The 27209-nt window shown below is 31.8% G+C and overlaps 1 protein-coding gene and 1 long non-coding RNA gene across 3 annotated transcripts in view; one reads left to right on the top strand and one right to left on the bottom strand.

Annotated features, from left to right (window-relative positions):
* Nucleotides 1-8171, top strand: part of LOC143252892 (GATA-binding factor 3-like) — a 70567-nt gene extending 62396 nt beyond the window's left edge. Inside the window, exon 8 of the mRNA XM_076505711.1 lies at nt 4597-8171. Coding sequence (XP_076361826.1) covers nt 4597-4910 — 314 coding nt within the window. The 3' untranslated portion in view covers nt 4911-8171. The remainder of the gene's footprint in view (nt 1-4596) is intronic.
* Nucleotides 8172-9315: 1144 nt separating this feature from the next.
* Nucleotides 9316-27209, bottom strand: part of LOC143252895 (uncharacterized) — a 57329-nt gene continuing 39435 nt past the window's right edge. For both annotated transcript variants that reach the window (XR_013029234.1, XR_013029233.1), the window contains exon 4: nt 9316-9520. This is a non-coding gene — a long non-coding RNA (uncharacterized LOC143252895). The remainder of the gene's footprint in view (nt 9521-27209) is intronic.

The raw sequence follows: 27209 nt of genomic DNA, 5'->3' as shown, positions 1-27209 counted from the left end.
ACTATCATATTTAAAAGCTTACATTTTTCACATTTCTAATATATTAGATAAATATTAAGGGTGTTAAAAATTATATTATCATACAAAAATCATTGAACCTTCTATAATGATTTTCTTGAAATGATGTCGTTCGAGCCCTGTTATAAAGGTATAGACAATAACACGTGAAACATTTCAAACCAATCTTTAATAAACTAGTAGCAACAGTCTTAGGCATAAATGCACCCATTCCATACTTATGAAATTTTACCACAAAAAGTAAAAACAGAGCATATAAAAACAAAGCTTAGGCTCAATTTATAAGGTCGAATTTTGCATATGTATGTTACCTTTGAAGGGTCTAAAAGATTAAAAATATTAAAATGAAAATCTTACATAAGGTATCACACGAGCATTATGCTGCAACTGTCTTCATTCTATTTAAATAATAGATCGGTATTTAGTTGAAGAATAACATAACACCATCCTACTGCATGGACAGTATTACCAGGATACCAAGGCTGCTAGGAGGTTGTCATAAAAATAATGCTTCACGTCAGATGACATTAATGTGTATCAATAGCTGCGTACTACAGGCTTATTTACGGTTTGAGTAAACCAAAAATTGGTATTGGCAAAGAAACCGTCATATTATAATTTATCACACTTGAGCACTACTTTAAACATAGCTATTGATTAAAAAATAAATATGAAGCCTGGAACATCATTCGATTCAGCACTTGCACTGAGTTATAAATGGGACTAAGTAATTATTTTTAGTATCTTAAACATCTTGTCTGCTGACTGATTAAGAAGAAGTTAGTACAATGAGTGCTGCGTATTCTTGAAATGCTATATAAATATAGGTTCACGTTTATGAGTAAAAGACAACTGAAAACATTATACATTTGACGCAACCGGAATACTCACATGCATTTATACCTGTAGTTGTTGTTATTGCTGAGCAGTTTGGAGACTTATTGGTTTAAAATGTTTCATTTGTTTTTTGCTACATTTTTCATATATGATGAGTACTAATATAAGTTTTGAAGGACATGACATTGAAGCTGACCTTAACTGAACTCAATATCATTATCACAAGTTAAGCTCACAACACCTGATTCCATAGCACTAATAATTATTTTCTCTCATCCCTTCATTTCTGAACTATTTGCTTGTAAAGGAACTTTAGAATCATCCGGTATAATTTTATGCCTACCTCGTAATGATTAAAAATTCACTGGAAATGAAAATATATCTCAGGGCGGCTGGTATGGGTATTAACACTTTTACTAATAAAGCAGAGAACAACGTTTCGACCTTCTTAGGTCATCTTCAGGTCCTGGGATACATTGGCTGTAGTTTGAACTGAAGGAAATTTAATATTTCTTTTACGTTTTATTGTAATTAACATAACAAAAAATCTTAATATTTTTGAATATATTTAGTTTTAGTTTTACTGTTACAGAATTACACGTTTCAATGATCATATCATTATTTCAATATCTTTAACTATGTTATTGTGCTACGAATAGGTAAATATATAAACAACTTTTCTTACAGTATTGTCTTTTGTTACTTATTGTTCTAACAATTATATTCATGAAATATATCATTATTTTATAGTTGAAGAACGTGTGTTCCTTAAGTTACGTAGCATATTTAATTCTGAAGTCAGCTGTGACAAACCTCCATACTTATAAGATACAATGTCGTAAACTGCATAGGCGCTAAGCATAGCATCATTTATTATGTATATCACAACATAAGAAACTCGATACAATGAGCGTTCTCGGGATTCTCTGAGCTTACGAATGGAGTTAAAGTGGAATCTATAATAATATGTTAACAACACTATATCTGCTATATCCAATACCAGGATTGTAAGATGGACTTTCTTTCTTCCCAATTTTCAATCTTGAATAAAGCTCGGGACTCGCAGTGTTATTTCATTTTGTAACTGATTTCGTGTTGGATCCGATTTCTTAACATCACAGTCGTTTATACATCATATCATATTAAGAACAAAGTTTTATTTGTTACTTAAGCTTGGTGTAATATTTCCACCCTAAGAATTAAATATTTATCCTAAGTCAAATTACAAGCTAAGCAGAAAATATTATTAACTCTATTGTAGGATCTTATTTTTAGAAGTATATTTATCTATGTTTCTGCACAGAGACAATGTTGTTTTTTATTGTTTCCTCTTCTTTCTTTGCTTCTTTTTTCCCTCTTCCAAACATTATTCAATCAACCGTCATTCCTTCGTTTCTTTGAGGACTGACTTAAAACTTGGTCTAATATTCCTAGAAATCTTTTATATTTTTAGGCTTTTTAAGGAGTTTATGGAATCAAAGCTCAAACAACTCAAAATATATATTCTGAGCTTCTATGCGTTTATATTAAGAGCAATCAAAATGAAAATTGGCACAAATATAAATTTTTATGAGTCCAATACATTGACACACGATAAAGTTGAATTTACTCATTTTGAGTTTTTTTAAGAGGGTCACAAAAAGCATAATATTAGAGTTATTTGACAATTATTCGGCCATATTTCGACTAATTTACGTAGGATTTGATACAACAGTTTTTTAGGTCCCACACATTGACAAATAAATCAATAATTTTAAAAGTTTTTCAACCACTAAAACTTATTTCGATCAATTTATATGATATTTCTGCAGGTCTTAAACAGATATTTACATAATGTTGATTTTTTTCAATTTTTCAGTGCAATTTTGGATTTTCATGAACTATTCAGGTGTATGTCAAACATCTTAAATGGGATTTAATACAAAAATATCTTCTTGCGAGTTTAAAGCACTAGTAATATAAACAGTTTTCGATTTTTCTGGTGTCGTTGTTGTCGTTCTTGAATTAAGCACAAAGTTGCACAATGGACTATCTGTGCTCTGCCCATCACGAGTATTGAAACTCGGTTTTTAGCGTTGTAAGTCCGCAGACATACTGCTGAGCCACTGGGGGATATTTTTGGTGTCAAAACTGATTATGTTGCAATTGCGTGGCAGGGACATGTAATCGCCCGCAAACGTTGGCGTCTGTAATTTGGATTTGTTTTAGTGTTTAATACGACTGTAAAAAATAAAGATACCTTTGTTATGATTTATTAAAGAAATTAATCAGAAATATAGTTTTCAAAATTTTTATATTTGTCTTTAACACTTTGTTTTCATAATTGATGACTATGATAAAAATTCAGACGCTACCATTCAGCTGTTCTAGTGGGTTGTTGGCTTATAAAGTACATCTGGTCAAAACTAGATAAAATATCAAGCAAACAGTATACATGTAATGTTAAAAACCAATTTTTAGTTTTAAGATCAACAAAGGATTTCCGGTAATGTCTTTGAATACTGAAACAATACTGTTACTTCGATGACAATGTTAGAAAATACGTACCTTTACACTCCAGATGACTATAAGGGAACTGTTATTTCAATTTGATCGACGTTTCGCCTTTGCGACTTCTTCATGGCTAATTATTTTGAAACATTTTGAACAAATAATACCATAACGCGTTAAAACAGGATTTTTAACTTGTTGAATTGTTTCCTAATGATGTTGTTCAACTATATTCTTTTTCTTTTAATTTGTCAATGCATTATTTTTATAGGTCCTGACCTTTTAGTTTTAGAAAACTAGACAACTGAATGATATTAAGTTGACTCCGTACTATAGAATAGTTAAATAACAAAACAATTGTTATTTAGATATAAACTATTACTTAAGGCTGAAAAAAAATTGCAGATGAAGAGCACACGAAAAAAATGATACTTTTTCAATATGTGTGTGCTTTCTTATAGCAGAGTCACGTCTGGCTATTTGATGAGTCCACCAAGGGGGATTGCACCCCTGATTTTAGTGGTGTAAATCCGTAGACCTATCGCTGTGCCAGCGGGAGACTTTTCAGTTTTATTTTATAGATACAAGACACTGAATTTAAGCTCAACTAGTATATAGTTCAATATATTTTCAGCTGTAATCCTGATGAGTTGTTTTTGTTTTTGTTTTGTTTTTACACATTAATCAGATTTTCCTTCAATTACATCTGAGTTATTTCTTTACTGTTTAAGCTACTTCCACTTTTTTATATTTTACTTGAAATAAAGAACAGTGCGAGAATCTCCATGCTGCTAAAACCCATGACTAGTTTTCTGAAAGGTTTCAAATGGTTATTTGTAATTTTTTAGCTGTTGTGTGTTATGTATTTGTACAATATTTGATCTTGGTGTCACTTGGAATTAATTTCACATTATTCTTACTCTGTTTTTCTGTTCCTATATACGAACAACTGGATAAGATACGACTATTAAGTTAAGTTTACAATAGTTAATCAATATCATATTACATAATTATCTTAATAAATGACTTAATAAGCAACGCTAATGTGAAATCTACTGTGTTTACTTATTGGATAATTAATTTATTAAGATTGTTTTATAGTTCAGTGTTAATATTTTACAAAGAAACCTTTATGTTTATTTAGTGTTGGACTTCAGAATAAAAACTATTAATCAAAGCTACAAACACTTGAAGGCTCCATAAGCACTTCGATTCGAGGTTATCCTGTCAACCTTGTCCGTTTTCTTTCAGATAAGCCAACCTCAAGCTCCAGGCCTGCTGCGGCTACCCCAGCCTACCATTCTACAGGTGTCATTATAAAGCAGGAAAGCATTAATAATGCCAGCCAAGACAACGGCCACCTGAGCCACGACACTTCAGTTGGGGCCCGAGGTCTTGTCCGCCATTTCTCTGGTCTGTCGCCACTGGAACAGTCACCAGCGGCCGTCTCCACATTTGTACATCCATTCAGTGGTGCTGTGCAGGCTGTTACACCTGGAGTCATCGAAGGACCGCGGCGAATTCCTAGCCCCTCTCCGCACCACGGATCAAACTTGGCCTCGTAATCGTACGCCGGTGCGACGTTGGAGTGCAGACAAACTATCTGATAAGCGTTATTATCCATTTAGTGTCGTCGGATGGAGGCATTATATACCTTTGGGTGCGATTAGTAGCTGATCGTGGTGGGAAAGAATGTTGACTAGTCTCTTGATGAACAGATTGAATTTGATGTGGTGGTGTTTTAAGTAACAATGAACTATTGGACAGCACAGACACTAAGTGAAGTGTCGCCTACAAGACTAATCTTTGTATCTTAAGCTGTGTTCCTCTTCCATTGTTTACGTTCAGCGGAATGTGTAATGAATTCATCGTAATAACCCTTATAAATAAACTTTAATTCATTTGGACACACACAATGGGGGGAGGACTCTTACACAAAGTCTGTATATATGACCTTCTAGATAAAGTATAACTAAATCGCGTGTTTTAATCTGACATTCTGGATTATTAATAACGAATGCAAAATGGCATAAAGAATTTCATAATTAACCAGTTCTTGCATAAAATTCTCCTGAATATTTTTTTTCGGACCGATGCTTATAGAAACATGTTCTTATATTTTCAGTGAATAATTCAAAATTTTCTACTCATTTTTGTTACTTAATTAGTTTTATTTGAAGAAGAAGAAACATTTTCAACAGGATTATGAAAAACCAAATTTCTAAAGCTAAAATATAATTCATTCAAAGGATATACCAACAAATTTTAATGTTTTTTAATAGTTTAACAAGAAAGCATTATGAAAGAGGTAAACAAAGCACTGTAATAGTTTGATAAATTTTCCCATCGAGCACTCACTGAGGGAAGTGCAAAGAATATGCGTTATGGAAATTTGTTCAAACATATAAGAAGGTTAAAAATAATGCATTGAAGCAAGGCACTCAGTCAACTATGAAGGTAAAGATAATCTGCTATGAAAAAGTGACAGATTTAAAAGGTGAGAGGGAAGGCATTGTAGGAACTTGAGACATATAAAGGTTGTTTAGTGAATATCTTCATGTGTTTTGAAGTATGAAGTGTTCTGTGGTTTTCGTTAACTCTTTGAATGTACTGAGAAATTATCAGATGTCTGCATTCAAAAACATAAAAATGCGATTGCATTTCTTTCAGCGTCTAAGAGTTCTCCTTACTTACGTATTCTACTGAAGCTTTAGAGAACATTTCCTGCTTTATAAATTGTAAATCAATGTAGATAATATTCGATGAAGCTTTGGAAATTGATTGAGTTGTGAAATCACACATACTATTGAGTTTACACTAAAGGCTGAACTGCTACTCGTGTTCTCATTGTTTTATCAAACCATGTTGGGAAGTGCAAATTAAATCTTCTACATATACTTTACTTTGTATTAGGAAAATTAACGAAGCCTAGGGGTAATTCCATACAAATTAGTTTGTAGTTTTGGTTTTTAGTATTAGGTCTATTGTAATTAAATTGTAGTAAGCTTTATATAAAGATTAACTGCCATACAGAAACAGTAATTAAAAATTCAATAACAGACCTCAATTACATTAACTTTAAACAATAGCTAGTATAATATATGAATCTGGAAGGTGTATGAAAATACAAAAATTCTTTACGACCATATCTGTAGTTCAACTTCATCTGAATCATATTATTATTATCTTATAACTTCTTAAAATGTTTTTACAAGTAATCAGGTTAAATTACTAAAGTCTGTGTTAATATTATAGCTATTATTAATATCAATATGAATAAACGGTCATTTTCTACAGTTTTGAAAGCGCATGATAAGAAAAATATTATTTTGTATCAGAAAATAATACATTTATCATTCCAGGATATTTCTGCGAAACAATAAACGTTGAAATATCCAATAGTATTTTAAGAATTTCAGTTGAATATAGTGTTGAGAATTACCGCAGTGTTGAGAAATAATAATTACCGCAGTACATTAATTCCTACAACTTGTACTTGAATGACTGTTTCTGAGTGCATACAGAAATGGTAATGCCACATATACATGAAAATGCAAAGCACACACTGAACAATTCATCGTTCAAACATGAGCACAAGATTTGGTGAATTACGTGTTCACCACGTTCATCCAATTGAACATTGGTTGGTGTGTTACATGTTTATGTAAATAGTGTGTAAACATTTCTGTTGGATTTCACTTTGCAGCTGTAATTAGCAAATGCTTAACATACGGCAGATGATGATGTTTATTCATTGTCTCACATAGGTTATTCTGGAAAAAAACAAGTAAAATGTTTCTGTTTTATTAAGAGAATTGGAAAATTACTATATCTGTGTTTGCGTGAAGTTTGATTATTGATGTGCATGTGTGTCTTTATTTTTATTTTTTCTATACCTTGGAATGACGTAGATTATACTTCCCTATTATCGTACTTATAGATAAAATGTTGAATTAGAGATTACTTAGAATTGTAGCATTTGGTATGATATTCAAAGAATGATATGCATAATAGAAATGTTAAGCAATAATAAATAAGAAAATCTGACGTATTTGCTCTTTCATACTTCCGTAACATTTTGGATCAGCTTAATGTTAAATCATTCTTTGTTTAAAAACAGTTTTTATTGTTGTTGGAATTTTAAGTCATGGCAACAAAACTTATGTAAACCTCTGATCATAAACAATGATAAAATTCAGGATTTTGCTCCATTTCTCTGAACTGTAATTTTGTAATATTACTGGTTTAAGTGATAAGGCAAAAATACAAAACTACCAAATATTTCGTGAGAATCTGTGCGTGTAAATATATAGGTTTAAAAGAAACTGTAATCAGTTAAGATTAAATCAATTTGTCTGTCCAAGTGAGATAAAATGCCGGAGAATGTGATTCTTTTTCCCAATAAAAACTTCTATAACCAAAATCTGTTATCGCTATTATTAGGGAAAGTGAAAATTAAGTATAAATGCATATTGAAACACAAAAAAAAACGCGTTTGGCAGTAGCATTATATTAATATGGAAACTTAAGTTGGTGTATGTAATATATTGAGCACAGTTGTCAACACAGCTCAAAACTTTACAAGATCACACATAAACTATACATTACGGCAGGGATGGTTCTGTCTACTTGAAATTCTCTCTTCGGAAAAACAAAAAATTATGCTTACCTTATTCAGCTAACAGAATTTCTCAATGGGTTTTGAAAAACTCAAATGTTTTACCTAATTATAAATGAGATATTGTATGAAAGTGACTCGTGCAGATCGTCCGCTGTTAATAATGTAGCTTATATGTTTACCAAATAAAGTTGTGACTTGTGAGGCATCACAGTGTTGTACAGTTTCAATTGCGTATCAGCATCACAAAGCATAATTTGTGAGCCATACTGATAAGGATGATACGCAACATAATTTATAAATCATGTTAATAGTAATATTACATACTATAATATTTAAGTCATACGATCAGTGCTTCTTTAATACACGGGTGGCCTATATACTCAATAAAACTTTATAATCATTATTTTGTTACAGGTTATAGTTTTTACTAAAAGGAATAATTTTATTTAAAACAGGTACAACGTTTTAATCGCTGGTGCGATCGTTTCTAACCTTAGAAAATATACAGTATATTCAAGTTATAAAACGTAATAAAAAATAAACAAATACACTTTAATAAAGTTATGACTTGTAACCTTACAAAGCTTTCACAGTTTTTAAATGATGAATATAAATTTATTATTTTGTTTAGTAGATAAATAATAATCATGATTTATTCAAATACTGTAACCTGTTTTACGATTATATAAAAATTATGATTTCGTGAGTTATTAGTTTTCAATAGGCCAATCAAGTTGATGATAGTGATTGCTTACCACGAATTATTATACATCTTTATATCTAAAGAGCATCATAGTTTTTTTAATTTATTACAATAAACTAACATAATGAGTTGTTGATAGTGATATCATTCAGTAGAGTCATTATGTGTCGTAAGAACGACACACTTTATAGACAAACATACAGAGGAAATACAAGCAACTGATATTTATAAGCACAACGAATATACGTTTCCATAAGTTCATTTTCTTTTGTTTAATAGTTACAAATGATTTATTTCTTTAGATATCTTCGCAATGTTAGTTTTATCTTTTGTCATAATTTTGCCACATTTTTAGTAATCAAATAATTCATATAATAATAACTCCTTATGAGATTATTTTTTAAATCATTGTGCTCTTTTTTCACGAAACTGTTTTTCAACAATTGCATGTTATCTGTTTTTATTTCAAAATACATAATTGTAGTCAACATGTAAAAATATTTGAAAACTATCTTTGTAGACTTGTTGGTTTAGTATCTTTTTTATAGTGACCTTGACAATTACATTCGGCATCAATATTGACAAACTTTAAACATTAAGATATACATAAGTATGTCAAAATAAAGAGAAAAAATTGTTACTAAAGTATTTCTTATTTTTACATTTTATTTAGTTCCCATAAAGCAATTAAAACATTTTATTTTCCAACAAATACAATAACATCCTTGAGAAACGACACCATCAGCGCCACCTATCAGTGAAGTGAAGAGAAATAAGTGTTTGAACAATATTTTAGTTGTCTTGCAAATCTTTCGAATGATTGACAATCTTTCTCAAGTCCATCTCTGAACCTGTAAAATAACAACACAATTTTTTCAGTATATTAGTTTATACTATTCACGAATAGTATATCTACCATATCAAGTCAGATGATTTCTTAAGCACTTCAGTTACAGTTGAAGTGATTTAAGTAATTTGAACAATTTTGACATCATGCTCGCTGCTACGATAATAATTAAAAACAAACTACTGTGAACAAAATGTGTAATGGTATAGGTTACAAAAATATCCATATTTAATTCAACATTCCTGAATGGTTTGTTTGTTTGTTTTGAATTTTCGAACAAAGCTACTCGAGGGTTATCTGTGCTAGCCGTCCCTAATTTAGCAATGTAAGACTAGAGGGAAGGCAGCTAGTCATCACCAACCCACGCCAACTTTTGGGTTACTCTTTTACCAACGAATAGTGGGATTGACCGTCATATTATAACGCCCCTACGGCTGGGAGAGCGAGCATGTTTGGCGCGACGGGGATGCAAACCCGCAACCCTCAGATTACGACTCGCAAGCCTTAACACGCTTGGCAGTACCTTTCAGTTCTCGTTTGCACTCAGAATAATAATATTCAAAATTAACTGACGCGGCCTTAAGCAGCAATAAACAAGATGATATTAAGTAGGTCAAGAATCTGTTTGGTTTGCCACTAACGAAATCAATATAAAATAAAAATGTTTACTTTTTCTTTAACATATATATTTTTTAAAATTTGCAACTGATTCTGATTTATCGTAAATTACTAAAGACGAACTAGTTTACATACATTGAAATAGGTCATCATTTGACATCAGAACATTCATTGCTACTTAACATAAACACAATGTTTAAATACTTTATATAAAGACATACGTTAATGGGCTAGTCATGCTTCTTGAAATAAATGTTTTATGCATTTAGCTATTATAGTTAACAGATAGATAATATTGTAGTGATTTTACCTAAATTAACTTTATTACAATTCCGGTGTCTATGTGTATTATTTTAAATTACTGAGTACATCGTGAAATGTAATGACTAGCTTTACACATAAATATAACCTAATAACACTTATGTATTAAAAACTAGTCCTCCACTAGTACAGCGGTATGTCTCCGATTTACAACGCTATAATCAGGGGTTCGATTCCCATCGAGGGGCTGAGCAGATAACCCGATGTGGTTTCACTATAAGAAAACACATAACAAACACATTAAAAACCAATGTTTAATATCGCACAATAAATATTTAAAAATAAGACTGAGAGCAACCTTATTGTGAAATATCAAACACTATTTTTTTTCTTTAATGGATTTGTGTTATTAAAAAGTTACAAAAGCTGGCATCCGAATCTTAAAAATATATAACTAAATTTATTTTTTAGATTTTTTCTTCACTAATTTTTGATGAAAGAATCTTTGATGTAAAGCGTGATTCTTTAAAATTATACCTCAAATTTTCCTGTTAGACCTGTTATTGAAGATACACTGGATTTGGAATTTGAGCAAGATAAAGTCTAAAAGAAATGATGAGCTTATAAATTAAATAATATGAAGTCATCATTTTAATGTCCTTTTTAGTTGGTTACTTACTGTGCTTTAAAAATAAGCGTCTAATCATACTATATTTGTCGACAGTGTATCCTGACCAGAGCCCTGTAGCATAATTTCCATTGCAAAGGCTGTGGCATTAGTCTATTATATCCAAATAACACCGCACCTCTCTGTAGGGTTTCCTTAATCCACCTACTGTACAATGACGACACATTTTTCAGTACTCGTTTCAATAATTCAATTCAAAGGCGTTCTTTTATTCTCCAGTTGTCTGAGGTATGATTATGAGTAAACATTTAACTTGTGACGCTTTTCCACATTGAGATAATTCTTTATTACCATGTGTACTATTGCAAGTCACATTGGCCTTTGTGTTCGTGGTACCTCACATTTTACAAGACACTGCACTTTGATTACTATACCTGGAGGCACGAGATAGTTGTGTGTTCCAAAGTTGCTTCATTTACCCTTGTTTTAAATTACCATTAACTATAAAGTATGTCCCTGACTTGAAAAATTTAATTACTAATTTTATCATATCTTTGTGATTTAAATCAATGAATATTTTGTGTAAAAATGCTATTACCTACCTTCCCTAAAAGTTATGAGTTTTCTGTGGCATCACACTAGCCATTTAATGCCATTCAATGTCAAAGTAGTGTTCTTAAATATGTTATTCTACCGCAATTCTATGTTAACTGTGGTTGTCATGTGGCTTGCACATTTGCACATTGAAAAGCCTGTGTATATAAGGTACTGTAAATGTGAGCTGAGACTTTTGCGGTGTCGTAAAGTAACTAGTAAGGAAAGAAGAAGAGGCTTCTTTTATTTGATAATGAGTCGTTAAGAACGTTAGTTTCAACTAAAACTAAGCTCTTAAGTTTGTTTATAAGTAAAGAGTGGCTCGGCATGGCCCGGTGGGTTATGGCGTTCGACTCGTAATCAGGGGTCGCGGGTTCGAATCCCCATCTCACCAAACATGCTCGCTCTTTCGGCCGTGGGGACGTTTTAATGTGACGATCAATCCCACTATTCGTTGGTGAAAGTGTAGCCCAAGAGTTGGCGGTGGGTGGTGATGACTAGCTGCCTTCCCTCTAGTCTTGCACTGTTAAGTTAGGGACAGCTAGCAAAGATAGCCCTCGTGTAGCTTTGCGCGAAACTCAAAAACTAACTATAAGTAAGAGAACATCCTTACTGTTATCTCTAAATATTATAAATTAAAAGATATACAATGAAGAAGATTGATATTCTTAGCTTATTTTAATTAACCCCAGCAACGTTTAAACTCTAGTTTTATTTTCTGAAGAAAAACGTTCAAATATCAAAGTATTTGCATGAAATCAAAGACTCATTCATACTTAAGTATTATATTGAGCAGATATTTTTACTTGTGTTACATTTCTGCATACTTTAAGAAAATAAATAACACAATTTGTGTATTAAGTAGTACTATACAAAAAGAATAACTAACAGAACTTTATACAACTAACTAACATTTTAAGTTTAAATATAAAAAAAATTATAACTTAGCAGTCTTCGTTTTTAATAAGTATACACTGAGTAGAACAAAATACATCTGGATGTAACAAGCAGAACTCATTCTTTTGGCACTTCAATAAGCGTTTACTGTTTATAAATACAATCCATCATTACTTCAATATTATACTTACTCTTTTAATAAACGCTTTAGTATATATGAGTACAAACTTTGTATTTCAACAGTCTGTTTATTATTTTGATAAAAGTTTACTGATTAGAATCATCTATTTATGTCTTCAATAAATATGTTCAAGTTAAAACATGATCTATCTCCACATCAATGAACTTGTGTTGACTAGGAAAAAAAGTCCATATGTGTCTTCAATAAAAGTTTATACAAATCTGTCTTACCTTTTATTTATGGTATAAATAATAGAACATATGTCAATTACCTCTTCAATAAATGTGTGAATAGAAAACAGTCCATTTACTTCTGCAATAAAACTAAACTGTGTAAAACTGTTACATTAGAATATGTAATAGTGCTTTTGCGTTATAAATTACATCAGAGAACAAGTTTACAGAGAACGGACACTACGATTAAATAGTCAGTTCCTCTAACTTTATTATTTAGGTTAAGTATACGAATACAAGCTCGTTTGTGACTTTTGTTTATACATATATAAAACACTGATTATAAACACGTTTAATATGCATAGCATAAAAATAATAGCATGCATTTATGGCATTAGATAAATAGATATCCTATATATGCTTTCATATTCTGGAACATAATGTCAAAAAAATATAGAACGAATAAATTAGTTACAGAAACATGAAAATTTAACAGCAACGTTTTTCATTCATACAGTTAACGAATTGATCAGTAATTTATGTTGGTATTTCCAAATGTATGAACGTCAATTTATACATGCATGGGTCAGAGGATCAGGTCCGAGACCGCTGTAGCATTTAAGTATAGCTCTCTCTAATTAACCATAGAAAAAGTATACAGTAAACAACAGTCGCTGCCACAAGCGCTTTATCTGGCCTTCAACTGAATGGTGAGATTGACTGTCACTTTTATAACGCGCCCACAGGGGTAAGATGAGATGCGTTTAGCGACATTGCTTCGTGAATCTTGAAACTTCCGACATGCCATAAATTATTGGACCATGATCATCTCTCGCTTGGAATAATAAAAAAAATATTTTCTTTTCGAAAGAGGGATTGTTAACAATAACAAGCTATAAAAACATAACGAAACAGACATTTATGAGTTGAAACATTTGTATGCATTATAATTAGCAAAAGTTGTATTAATAAATCAAGTCTTAAGCGTTTTACTTTTTGAGTTTTAATTCAACACTAAAGACCAGAAAATCAGGCTGATTTTACGATTTTAATTACTAACGGTTAACAATGTTTTGTTTTTTGAATTTCGCACAAAGCTACAAGAGGGTTATCTGCGCTAGTCGTCTCTAATTTAGCAGTGTAAGACTAGAGGGAAGACAGGTATCATCACCACCTACAGCCAACTCTTAGGCTACTCTTTTACCAACGAATAGTGGGATTCACCGTCACATTATAATACCCCCACTGCTGAAAAGGCGAGAATGTTTGTTGCGATAGGGATTCGAACCCGCGACCCTCAGATTACGAGTCGAAGGCCTTAACCCACCTGATCATGCCGGGCATAACGGTTAACAAACAACGCATTTAGTTTCAAAACCCAGAACATTAACAAAAGTGGATTATTTGTTTAGGAGATAATGTAAAGCTACAGAAGGGCTATGTATGCATTCTGTCCTTGATTTTGGCAGCTAGTCAGCAAATCCCACCGCCAAATCTTGGACTACTTTACGATGCATCCATTGTCTTACAGTGTATAGCATGATTTTACGATAAGAAGAAGCATGTTAAAGTCAAATACGTGAAATTTCTAAAAGATGGTTGTTCCTAATGTTAAACTCAACAATCTTCTACTATAATTAGACACTACAACATGGTATTCAGTTACATCTGCCATTGTTCTCACTATTCAATCCTTTTTCTTTATGCTTAGTCCGTTATCAGTTGTTTCTCGAATTTGAAAATTCAACACAACTTTGAAGCACAAGTAATCGTTTAGGAATTTTAATTTCTAATTACATTTTAATTTTAATTTTGGATTTTATATCGTTTACAAGAACTCATACTTCATTCATTCGAATATTATTTTAATTCGTATATTTTGGATTAAATATACATATACAGACGTTGGAAAAAATAATAAAAACACATGTAAATTTTTACATTCTTTTTCTTAACTTGGAGTTGTTCTTTCGTGAAAAGACGGTACAGTATTAACACGATATAAATTTAATGAAGTAAAATGGTTTACATCACACAGTGATATTTTCTACCATTCGTCTATCACAGCTTCGTCCATTTATTTAAATAATGATTGCGTAGAAATGTCCATAGGAACTTAATAACATTTAAATCTTTTGATTGTGGTGGCCATGTTAAGTACAAAAACACCTTTTAATGTGTTTGAACCAATATTTATTAATTTCAGTTGTATGAATTAGATTATTGTTTTCCTGAAAACTAACCAGCTCTGATAATAAATCATTCATCATAGAATAATCGTTAAGTTCGGTTCACTCTTTAAATGCTGCAATATTTTGTTTTCATCTCACTATTTGTACTGATACAATCTGCTAAGGTTCTATTTATCTCAAGAGGTTTCATTTGTCGATATCCATTCTGGTATCACCTTTGGCTCCATTCTTAGGATACATTTATTATTTCACGTGTCAGTGTTAATGAGAATCCGTCTTAGCACTCAATACACCCATGTATCTTTGGAACTCTGATAGATATTTGTAAATCTTTCTCCGAAAATACAATAGCTTACAATTAATGCACAGTTAAATTATTCCATGGTTGCATTATTAGAGACACCAAAACTTACAGTTGAAAATGTGTGTTTGTTATTATTTTATTCAGCTTCAGAATAATTCCATATGGTTTCATATTGCATTTATAGTAACGTAGCCACTGTATTTCCCACTAAATGGATAATAACATTTTCGTTGTTTGAAGTTATTTGTATATTTTCCCTATTCTCATCAATATATTGAAACTTACATACAATAAAAGTGTTCCACCAAGTTCACATCGCATATATTAATGTAGAAGGTTACTTAAAATATTCATCGATTACTTTTAAGCTCAGGTTTACCTTTCTGCTATGCCCTATTTTTACCCTCTTTCTTTCGGTTGTTTAACATGATTTAATTGTATAAAAGTAACAAATCTGAATGTTATACAGTATTTCAGCTACAAAGAAACTCGAAAAAGTATTTCGGACGCGCGTCAAGAATGTCAGTGTTATAGTGAATTTAGTTTTCTCAACATACTTGGATAAAATGCTACGAGAAATTAGAGGTAAGATACTTGTTTCAGATTATTTTTATGTGTAAAAAACATGACCCTTGCCATAATAAACGCAGTTAGATGTATAAATAATTATATTTAGATGTATAAATAATTATATTTAGATGTATAAATAATTATATTTGATATCATTTATATATGTGTGTGTGTATTTGAGTATACATACACAGCAGAAGGTTTTACCAAAACGATTTTAAACTTTAAGAATTACTGTGCTATGACATGAATCTTGTTTCGAGATAAAGTTATTTTCGTATTCCAAAGTCTCTATTAGTGTGTCTGCTATGTTATTATTTTATTAATTTCAACTGGTTAATTTTTGTGACTGTATGTGAAAACTTTGATCTTTGACCTGCATTAGATCTCTCTTTCGTTACTCGGCAACCAGCTGTTTCGGTAGCTAGGCAGAAAATGCAGGTGTTATCACAGTTCCACTCAAAGACGCGGCTCTTATCTCTGACACAAGGGCGACGTCCGCGCCGAAGTGACAGCTAGCTGTGTCCCTGTCAAAATAATATGTTGATGGATGAAAATAGATGGGACATTGCCGTGGCTCGACATATTAAGATGTCCCAGATTTATGTAGTGCCGGTAATGAACTACCGGTGGCAACGGGTGATTACCGAAGCGATATAAAACTTTTTTTGTTTTAAGTTTATCGATTGCACACAAAAGCAAAAAAAAAAGCATTAAACTGACAAACTTATCTCCAGACCTTTGGAAACAATCATAAAAGTTTCTTCTTCATTAATCCTGGCTTTGCTAATTGAAATAATAAATAATCATATTTTCATTCTTTTCCTTAATCATTTTTACTTTTTTGCCTCCGAGCGTTGGTAGCATGTTCCAAACTTTTAACGGTGAATGTTGCTAACAAAGCAAAAAATTATTAAAGAAAAAACAGGTAACTGCGTCGAAGCCACTTAATTACCACAAGTCAATCTAATACTGACGAGATAAAGTATACAGATATTCATCTCTTTGTGTTAACTTCAAAACACTTTGTTTCCTTGTTTGATTGTATAATATTAGCAGTTTCGCTCGCGTGAGTCAACATGTATAGACCATATTATATATATATAGATCGACCATAAAAGTAGTTTAACCAACGTTGAAGTATGTGTATTCCTACCATGTATTAGGCATTGAGAAGAATTAAAGTTTGAAATACTGCATGACAATAAATATAAAATTTTCCTTTATTGCAAAAATAAAATTTATACTTTGAAGATTTAAACATACAGTAACGTAAAAAAAACAACAACAAAATAATAAACTCCGAAAAAGTGAAAAATAGTAGTAAAGAATCAATACTACTTTATCTACGGAAATATATTTAAAACACTAACAGTCAGTCAAATACAAGTTAAAAAAAAGAATTGGAGCATGTTTAATGATAAGTAGCATTTAATATTGTAACAACTTGATTTGTTTTAAGTTTTTAACATACAATTTAAAATACGAATAAGTTTTCTGGTTTGTATTTTAAAGCTGATATTTTACGCTCATAATTTGTTCACCAGAACAACTGATAACTTGGAATTTCCCATTTTGAAGACGTAGAGGGATGCTTACAAAATATATGTAAAAGTTGAGTTATAGATTTATAATATTTCGCTTTACCTATGTAGGACGAGAATATTAATAAATAGTATAATGCTCAATAATATTTTCCGACAAAGAAGTTGATTTTTTTTTTTTTTTACATTAAACTTGATATTTTACTCACGGAGTTTCTTTACTTGATAAAGATCGATTTGAAATGCCTCATTTAGTGACGTAGAGGAGGAGAGATCACTTATAAATGTTTTAAGTACAATTACATGTGGAAATAAAACTGATTTTTGCCTTTGCCTGGGCATTTATTTGTCAAGACTGGTGTTTGTTCGGACGTTAAAACTTATTTCACGTGATTTAAAATATACATCACATTATACATATATCACCACCCACCGCCAACTCTTGGGCTACTCTTTTACCAACGAATAGTGGGATTGACTATCACATTATAACGAACCCACGGCTGAAAGGGCGAGCATGTTTGGCGCGACGGGGATGCGACCCTCAGATTACGAGTCGCAAGCCTTAACACGCTTGGCCATGCCGGGCCCACATGCAGGTTTATGTTTCTATTATACACTAATATTTTTATCTCAGTTTGAACTCTCAAATTATTGCTGTTTCAGAATTGCCTGCGCTTAATTTCCAACAAGTACTTTACGCAATAAAATAATTTTAATTTGAAAACTATTGCTTACACTGTGGCATACTATTTATGAAGATTTAATTTTTGGTAAAAATAACATTATTTTTGAAATATTAAAACCTGTACATATGTTTTGTTTATTTGTTTAATATTAAACAAAAAGCTACACAATCGGCTATCTGAACTTAGGTTATAAACTCTCAAAATCTATCACTGAGTCAGAAGGGAACACGTGCTTAACTTAGCGTTATGCCGTTTGGTTAAAAAGTTAATAACTGATTTGGTACAGTGATATTGATGAGTAGTTTTGATCATCTTTGATCAAAATAAGTGAAACCTCTGAATCAAGATATCTAAAGATATTAGAACGTTATAAATAAATATATTAAAATACATACAAATGTGTATTTTATCTATTTGCACTTGAAGGTCAGTTTTTGTCAGTCATTGGTTATTCACGATCTTGATATTAAAATAAACAGGACGGCAGTATCATCAAGTAAAAAAAAGACTATTTACGACAAGTTAAAGCTGTCATTATGTATAAATGTGTAAATGCTACGCTAAAATTTTATGCCTCAGATGAAAGTTATACAATTTGCAGAACTAGATATTTATCGATTGAAATGTAGATTTTAGTCTTAATGAAGATCAATTATATTTTAATATTTTATTTTTATTAGGTTTTATATTTTGGTTATTTTGGACATGATTAATTTAAAAATTCTGTACACAGAACGAACTCTAACTATTATTTTTGTATCTTCAAGATGTTTTCACTAAAGGTTTAAAAATAAGTGACAAACGCGAACTATCGGGTAAATCATATTATCAATATAAGTTAAATTAATAGGTTTTTAGCTATGGTTTACGTAAATTATCTGTGCAATGCAGCTTAACGATGTATACGTTTGTCAGGAATATATCGATTTGCTATTATTGGAAATTATGCTTCTCTTATAGAACTGTTATATGGGAGAAAACTATCAAACGGCCCCTGGCCCAGCATGGCCAAGCGTGTTAAGGTGTGCGACTCGTAATCTGAGGGCCAAACATGCTCGCCCTTTCAGCCGTGAGGGCGTTTTAATGTGACGGTCAATCCCACTATTCGTTGGTAAAAGAGTAGCCCAAGAGTTGGCGGTGGGTGGTGATGACTAGCTGCCTTTCCTCTAGTCTTACACTGCTAAGTTAGAGACGGCTAGCACAGATAGCCCTCGAATAGCTTTGTGCGAAATTAAAAAAAAACCAGGCACCAATAAAGATTGGCTCAACGGTAAATCTGAAGGCTAACAGCCCAAAAATCGAGTTTCGATACCCGTAGTGGGCACTGTACAGACATCCCATTGTATTAATTTTGTGCTTAAGGACAAATAAAGAAATTGTTAAATAATTTATTTAACTTAAAGTTGGAGATATTTTTATAATGTCTGTCAGATTCCTTTCTGAGTTTGATCAGTTTCTGACTATATCTGTATATATCTACTATGTTTAAAGAAAGTAGCTATGCACTGTACATAGAAACATTCCTTGCGCTATGCACAACAAATATCTATTTGCTACTTAAAACAATCTATTACAAGGATAGTATTGGAAAACTCATGCAGAAAGAATTTTGGCAATGGACGGTTTTAAGCAACAAACCTTAAACTCCATTTACACTTAATGCTTTAGAATACAGTCTAACATTAAATATTTATAGAAGAAAAAGAATTTCACACTATATTTGCACAGGAAAATACATCTATAAAAACAAAACTTTGTCCTTAAAAAGATTCAATAATTTTTATTCCAAAACTGTTTCTTCAGATTTTTGAATCTTGAAATGTATCAAATAAATAATATTTGATAAGATAATATTCAAGAACTCACGCGGGACGTTGTTTCAAGAGTATTTTAGGCACTGTAAATGTAACAAATATTTATCACACAGAAATTCTCAGTACAGAAGTTAAAACATCTTCTCATTTTAGAAACAAGCTGGAGAACTCCGTTAAAGTCAACTCTCATAAACTGTCATAAAAAACGTTCCATATGCTTTCCATCATTCTATGAGGATATCATGTCCATTTTCAAACGCAGCTGTACTGAAAGCATAACATTTTTCTGATCAGTGTTAATTGATCCTTGCAAGATCATTTCTAATTGAGTAAACCTAAATACTAATGTATCTTAAAACGGTTGGTATGGGAATTAACATTTTTATTGATAAGCAGAGAGCAAAGTTTCAACCTTCCCAGGTCATCTTCAGATTAACAAAAAAAAACACGAAAAAAATCTAAATACTGTGCAGTATTCAAAGATCTAACCTGTCATTTCTGCCTGTATGAATAACTTGTGGATCTGCATATTTTTAGAGAAAATGTCTGTTAGAAAACTTTTAACAGAACTACAAATACGAAGACTTGCTCTATCTTGTTGAATAATTTTAACAGAACTACAAGTACAAAGATTTGCCTTATTTTGTTGAAGACACTTAAAAGAACTACAAATAATAGTCTACCCAGCCTTGTTTAAAGGAAATGTCTTCCAACAATGGTTTAACAAAAATATGTAGTATAAGAAAATTTTTGAAACAGACTTCAAACTTTCGTAAGTGAAACTTGTAATTTATAAAGTGAATATTTGCTCCTTTAGGATAAGTAGTTTTTAAGATATAATAAACTCCTTATGGAGCTGTTGTAATTATTTTATTTTCGTCATTTGTGTACTATTGTTTTTGTATATATATATATATACTGGTATTGTTGAAGAAAATGTAATAAGTACAAATTTGTTTTCAAAATTAAGTAATACGAAATGCACGATAAGTTGCAGTCTTGCAATATTCCTTTCACATAAGAACTTGAAGTGGAATTTTCATTGTTTAACTTGAATAGGATACAGGCATGTAGGCTAAATGATGGACGACCTTTAACGTCAAGCAAGGTTATACAAATATAAAACATTTAAGAAAATATAAACAGATGAAAATTTGCAAACTTAAAAAATAAACGGTTAGATTGTATTTGGTTTTAAGCACAAAACTACAGAATCAAAACCCAAGCTTTATAAGTATAAAGCACTTTATACTCATAGAACTTCACACTTACCACTAAGCCACTTGAAAACACAAAATTGTGATTGTTTGTTTTAGTTTCTAAATGCCCGTAAAAATTGTTAATCAACCCAAAATATATATATATATGTAATCGGGACACTTTAAGAGATCGTAGAGTACTTTAATCAAAAAGTTAACGCATCTAGCTAATAAAGGAAAAACAATAGTGATAACTGTTAAATACCTTATTTATATATATATGTAATATTTTATGTATTTATACTCTGTTAAACGGAACCAAAATATAGTTATGAAATTATGATTCTGAATTAGTTCTGGTATATTCTTGATTTGATGAAGCCAAAGTCGCTAAATGAAAGACAAATATTCCACATTTGACATTAAACAAATTGATCACAAAGAGGATATAATATCTAATATTCATTATCAATTTAAATTAAAACTGGATATTCATTGTTAGAGATATTTAAAAAAAGCTTACGAGTAAACCTCAGTGTTGTAGGTTTGTCTTTTTTTTCAGAAAATGAGAACAACACACCAATGGATCTTAAATGTACAGAAATGATAAAAGCTTATTTACTGTAATAAACAGAAGCGTAGTTTACAAGCATTAAAATATTTCAAATGATTTACATAAACGTTAATCAGCATAAATGTGGGTTAGAATGCAATATTCTCAACTAAATTATGCAGTGCATGTACAGTCATGTGAAAAAATTAGGACACCCTATGAAAGCCTGTTCATTTTTGTAACATTTTTGGATATATAGATATGTAATCTCAATTTTAACAATGCTGAAAGATTATAGGAATATAACTAAACAATTAAAACTGAAGAAAAGACCTTTCAAGATATTCTATAAATGTAATTCTACAAAAATGCATATTCTGACTGAAGGAAAAGTTAGGACACCCCCACATTTATTCCCACTTAAAATGGCTCAACTCACACACAGGTGTATTACACCAAGTGCACATGGTTAGAAGATCGTTACTCAGCATTTTGAATGAGGCTTGCTCTATTTAAACCTCAGACATTTAGTTTGGTGTGCTCACTGTTGAAGTGAGAGTGAGCACCATGGTGAGAGCAAAAGAGCTGTCTGAGGCCTTCAGAAAGAAAATTGTAGCAGCTTATGAGTCTGGTAAGGGATTTAAAAAGATCCCCAAAAGATTTTGAAACCAGCCATTCAACTGTCCGGAAAATAGTCAACAAGTGGAGGGCTTTCAAAACAACTGCCAAAATGCCCAGGTCTGGTCGTCAAAGCAAGTTCACCCCGAGAGCAGACCGCAAGATGCTAAAAGAGGTCTCCAAACACCCTAACATATCATCACGGGACCTACAACAGGCTCTGGCTACTGTTGATGTGAAAGTGCATGCCTCTACAATCAGAATGGGACTGCACAAGTGTAACTTGCATGGGAGGTGTGCAAGGAGGAAACCTTTGCTCTCTAAGAGAAACATCAAGGCCAGACTAAAGTTTGCCAGAGAGAATGTAGACAAAGACCAGGACTTCTGGAATAATGTTCTTTAGACAAATGAGCCCAAAATTGAATTATTTGGGCACAAGAACAGAGGACATGTTTGGCGTAAACCAAATACAGCATTCCAGGAAAAGAACCTCATACCAACTGTGAAGCATGGAGATGAAAGTTTCATGGTTTGGGGCTGCTTTGCTGCAGCAGGACCTGGACAGCTCACAATCATAGAATCCACCATGAATTCTACTGTGTATCAGAGGGTGCTTGAGGATCATGTGAAACCATCTGTACGAAAATTAAAGCTGAAGCGAAACTGGACCCTGCAACACGACAATGACCCAAAACCTACCAGTAAATCCACCAAGAACTGGCTGAAAACTAAGAAATGGAAAGTTCTGAAATGGCCGAGTCAAAGCCCAGATCTTAATCCCACTGAGATGCTGCAGGGTGACTTGAAACAGGCTGTACATGCAAGAAACCCCTCAAACATCTCACAGATGAAAGAATTCTGCATTGAGGAGTGGGGCAAACTTTCTTCAGACCAATGTCATAGACTAGTAGATGGCTACAAGAAGCGTCTCACTGCAGTTATTTCAGTCAGTTATTAGGGGGTATGGTGTCCTAACTTTTTACTCAGTTAGAATTAAGTGCAGTAGCAAGTCATCATTAAACTCAATAGGACGACCTGATCGTGGTGCGTCACTTAAACTGTAGTCACCTGATCTGAATGTTTGAAACCACTTTCGACACTTTCTTTTATTGAGAGACTCCGCACCATAAACACCTTGACTGTTTCGTGTAGGTTTTGCTGAACTATTGCCTTTTTTTTTTAAACTCATAAAGTATTATATGCCTAATGTGCTCCCCAGACACATCCATCTTCATAAGGGTTTATGTGATTAATCATCTGAAAAAGTGGAGTTGGGTTAGTTTATTTTATTTGTCTGAACATATTTATATATGTCCTACTACATTTTCTTGTTATTAAAGCATTCTACAAAGACAGAAACAATGATGCACTTTCTGTATTAAATTTTCGGACATTAATTATGGGATGATGTGATACTTAAAATTAAAGTATTTGGTTTGCATAGCAACCTAATTTACATCATGTTTGATAAAAATTTAACTTTCATTTAAAATGAACAATCACAACGAACTATATCTTGGACCCCTTAGCAACTACATTTTCTTATGATTCGTTCAATCACATTAGACAGAGCTTGGCAATGCAACTAACTAAGAAGAATACAGTACAAATAGCGGAATTTACGGTAACACAAACAAATCTTTGAACATGCTTATCAAAATAGATACATAGAAACATTGTACTTTAGTTTGCAAATCTCTATCTATCTCTGTGCGACATTGGCCAAGGTCCACATAAACTTCGCTGAACTATTGCCTTTTTTTTTAAACTCATAAAGTATTATATGCCTAATGTGCTCCCCAGACACATCCATCTTCATAAGGGTTTATGTGATTAATCATCTGAAAAAGTGGAGTTGGGTTAGTTTATTTTATTTGTCTGAACATATTTATATATGTCCTACTACATTTTCTTGTTATTAAAGCATTCTACAAAGACAGAAACAATGATGCACTTTCTGTATTAAATTTTCGGACATTAATTATGGGATGATGTGATACTTAAAATTAAAGTATTTGGTTTGCATAGCAACCTAATTTACATCATGTTTGATAAAAATTTAACTTTCATTTAAAATGAACAATCACAACGAACTATATCTTGGACCCCTTAGCAACTACATTTTCTTATGATTCGTTCAATCACATTAGACAGAGCTTGGCAATGCAACTAACTAAGAAGAATACAGTACAAATAGCGGAATTTACGGTAACACAAACAAATCTTTGAACATGCTTATCAAAATAGATACATAGAAACATTGTACTTTAGTTTGCAAATCTCTATCTATCTCTGTGCGACATTGGCCAAGGTCCACATAAACTTCGGTTATTGGTAGTTTTCTTGTGTATGCGGTATTACAAGGATCAAACCCAAGTAGTGTGAGAGAAACGGCTCTATCTTTGACCCCAAATTACACTTGAGTTAGTTTCTAAGAACATGTAAACGTTAAAGGAAATTATTTCACTGTTGAAAGTCTGATACTTTACAGTTTTACGTGTAATGATGGGAAGAAATAACGAAGACCTTATGTTTTACTCAAGAAAACTAATAATAAAATTTTCAGTGTTTCACTTTTAGTACGATTACATACATTGTTTAATTGCATTCTTCATACGGCATGTGCCAATATTATTTTAAGTGGACTTTACAATACCGTTATTCTTTCAGTGGGTAGTATAAGTAGCTCAAAGCCTTAGCTCTAATTGAATCCAAGAGTGCAACACAATTAACCTTTTTTAAAGTACATGAAATAATTTAAATTGATAGATTAACTTAAACATTTCCATCGCTGTGTACGGGTACATTTGCTTGTGAAACATAACAAAACTTGTGACTAAGTTGTATGATAGAAGGTATACTATCGTTTGTTTCAAATGATAAGTTGGTTTACATTAGATGCATGTTACTTGTACTTGTGTTAACTGTGGGTAGTTCTTTGTGTTTTAGACTGCTAGACTGTTTTGTAGCCATAAACTTTATTTGATGTTTCACTTGAATGCACGATAATTAAATACTTCGTAGCTATATTACTTCAGCAAATCACAAGTGTACACAACTGTTATGGACAATTATCGAATTATTTATCTGGGCGGGTAACCTTTACGCACACTTAGAAACGATGGACTCTGCCATGTATTATGTATTTATAAATGATAGGCTTTTTATTCACTCCATTACCACTGAATATACAAGATTTTAGATGGTTAATTGCTTATAAAGGTATTTAGTGGACTTTATAACTCTTCAGTCTGCTGTCATTCCTCAGGCTTGGCAGACGACAAAGACATGAATACACAAGAAAATGTTCAATTTATATTGGCTAAAATGAATTAATTCATCAACTAGCTAAATAAATGTTTTATACAACAGTAGTTGAAGTTGACATTTACGGTTTCTTGTTTCTTCAAATAAGGTGTACTATAATATCTCTTTACTATTACTTTCATTAGAAGTATCAGTTATACTATCTATTATATCAAATGCCATTATTTTGTACTTAGATTTATTGTTTATGATCTTTATTATAAAGATTGTTTTGTATTGTTAGCTTAGTGTACATATATCTCCTAATTACTGGCCGAACCTAGTGAGACACTGTTGGGATTATGGCGGCAAATATTTAACAGCGAGGATATCAAAATGGTGAAAAGATTCATTATTATGTTCATAAGTAGAAACTTAAGAGAAGTATATTTAGTTAGCTGTTCCGATTATCAGGTTGATTTCTAGTTTCTCTCTAAATACACAGTCTGATCTGCTCGGAAGTTAATATTAATTACTCACAAAACATATATATATATGTTTTAAGACAGTTATTTGTGAGATAATAGATTTAGTTTTGTACAATGTTGTATTTGATCATTTTCCACTGTTAGAGACAAAATGTTGTATAGAATTCAAGTGCTTCTAACAGTGAGACATGATCATGTATAACGTTGTACAGAAACAAATCTATTATTCCACATTTGTGTCTCAAAACTTTAAAATGTCAGTAAATTAAGTGAGTATCTCTTAAAAAGCAAACACTTAAATATGTTGTTTGTTCTTGGGATCTCTACAGGTTTCCATTACAGTATAGTATAGATCTAACAACCAAAACTGACAGAAGGCATAAAAATCATATATATAATTACAAAGTGGGATAACTGTGGCTACATAATTCATTGTGAAGAAGATTTATATATTAATAAAACCGTATTATACAGTATTGTTTGTTTATAACATGAAATACAAATTTTATTTAACGCAAATCAACCAGTATGTGTGTATATAAATAGTTGTTAGTTTTTATTGTTGAAATATTTTAAATATTCAAAATAAAGATATTCCAGTAGATAATACAATTAAAGAGAAATAAAAACACATATGTGAAACTACATTTTTAACAAAACAAAACTATTACTTTTTAAGTTTATATGGTCAATACTTGTAACAAATGGAAGGGATATAACTGATATTTATTGTTGTTGAATACTGGGATTTAACCGTCATTTTTATAACGCATCCAAATCCTCAAAATGTGGAGGGTGATTTTGCAACAATAAGACATGGACTATGGATTCACAGATCCATAGTTTGGGAATATAACTACTAGCCTCGCCCGGTTTATCTTATAAGAACAACATCATTTAAGTTCAAGAACTAATCTTAGTTGATATCCTAATTGACCACCCAAAAGACTCTTTTTCTTCAATAAATCAACGGGTATACGTTTACTGAATTTCCAGGTGCCCGACTAGAGATGTGTCACAGTGAAACAGGTTATGTAAAAGCTACATTTGGTTTAGATGTAATGGAGTTTCGGGTTTCTTAGTCCATTACTGTACGTGAAATAACTGTAAATGTCAATCTTTAC

Source organism: Tachypleus tridentatus, chromosome 6 (assembly GCF_004210375.1).
Source record: "Tachypleus tridentatus isolate NWPU-2018 chromosome 6, ASM421037v1, whole genome shotgun sequence".
Lineage (NCBI taxonomy): Eukaryota > Metazoa > Arthropoda > Merostomata > Xiphosura > Limulidae > Tachypleus > Tachypleus tridentatus.
This window is presented reverse-complemented; position numbering and strand designations above follow the sequence as displayed.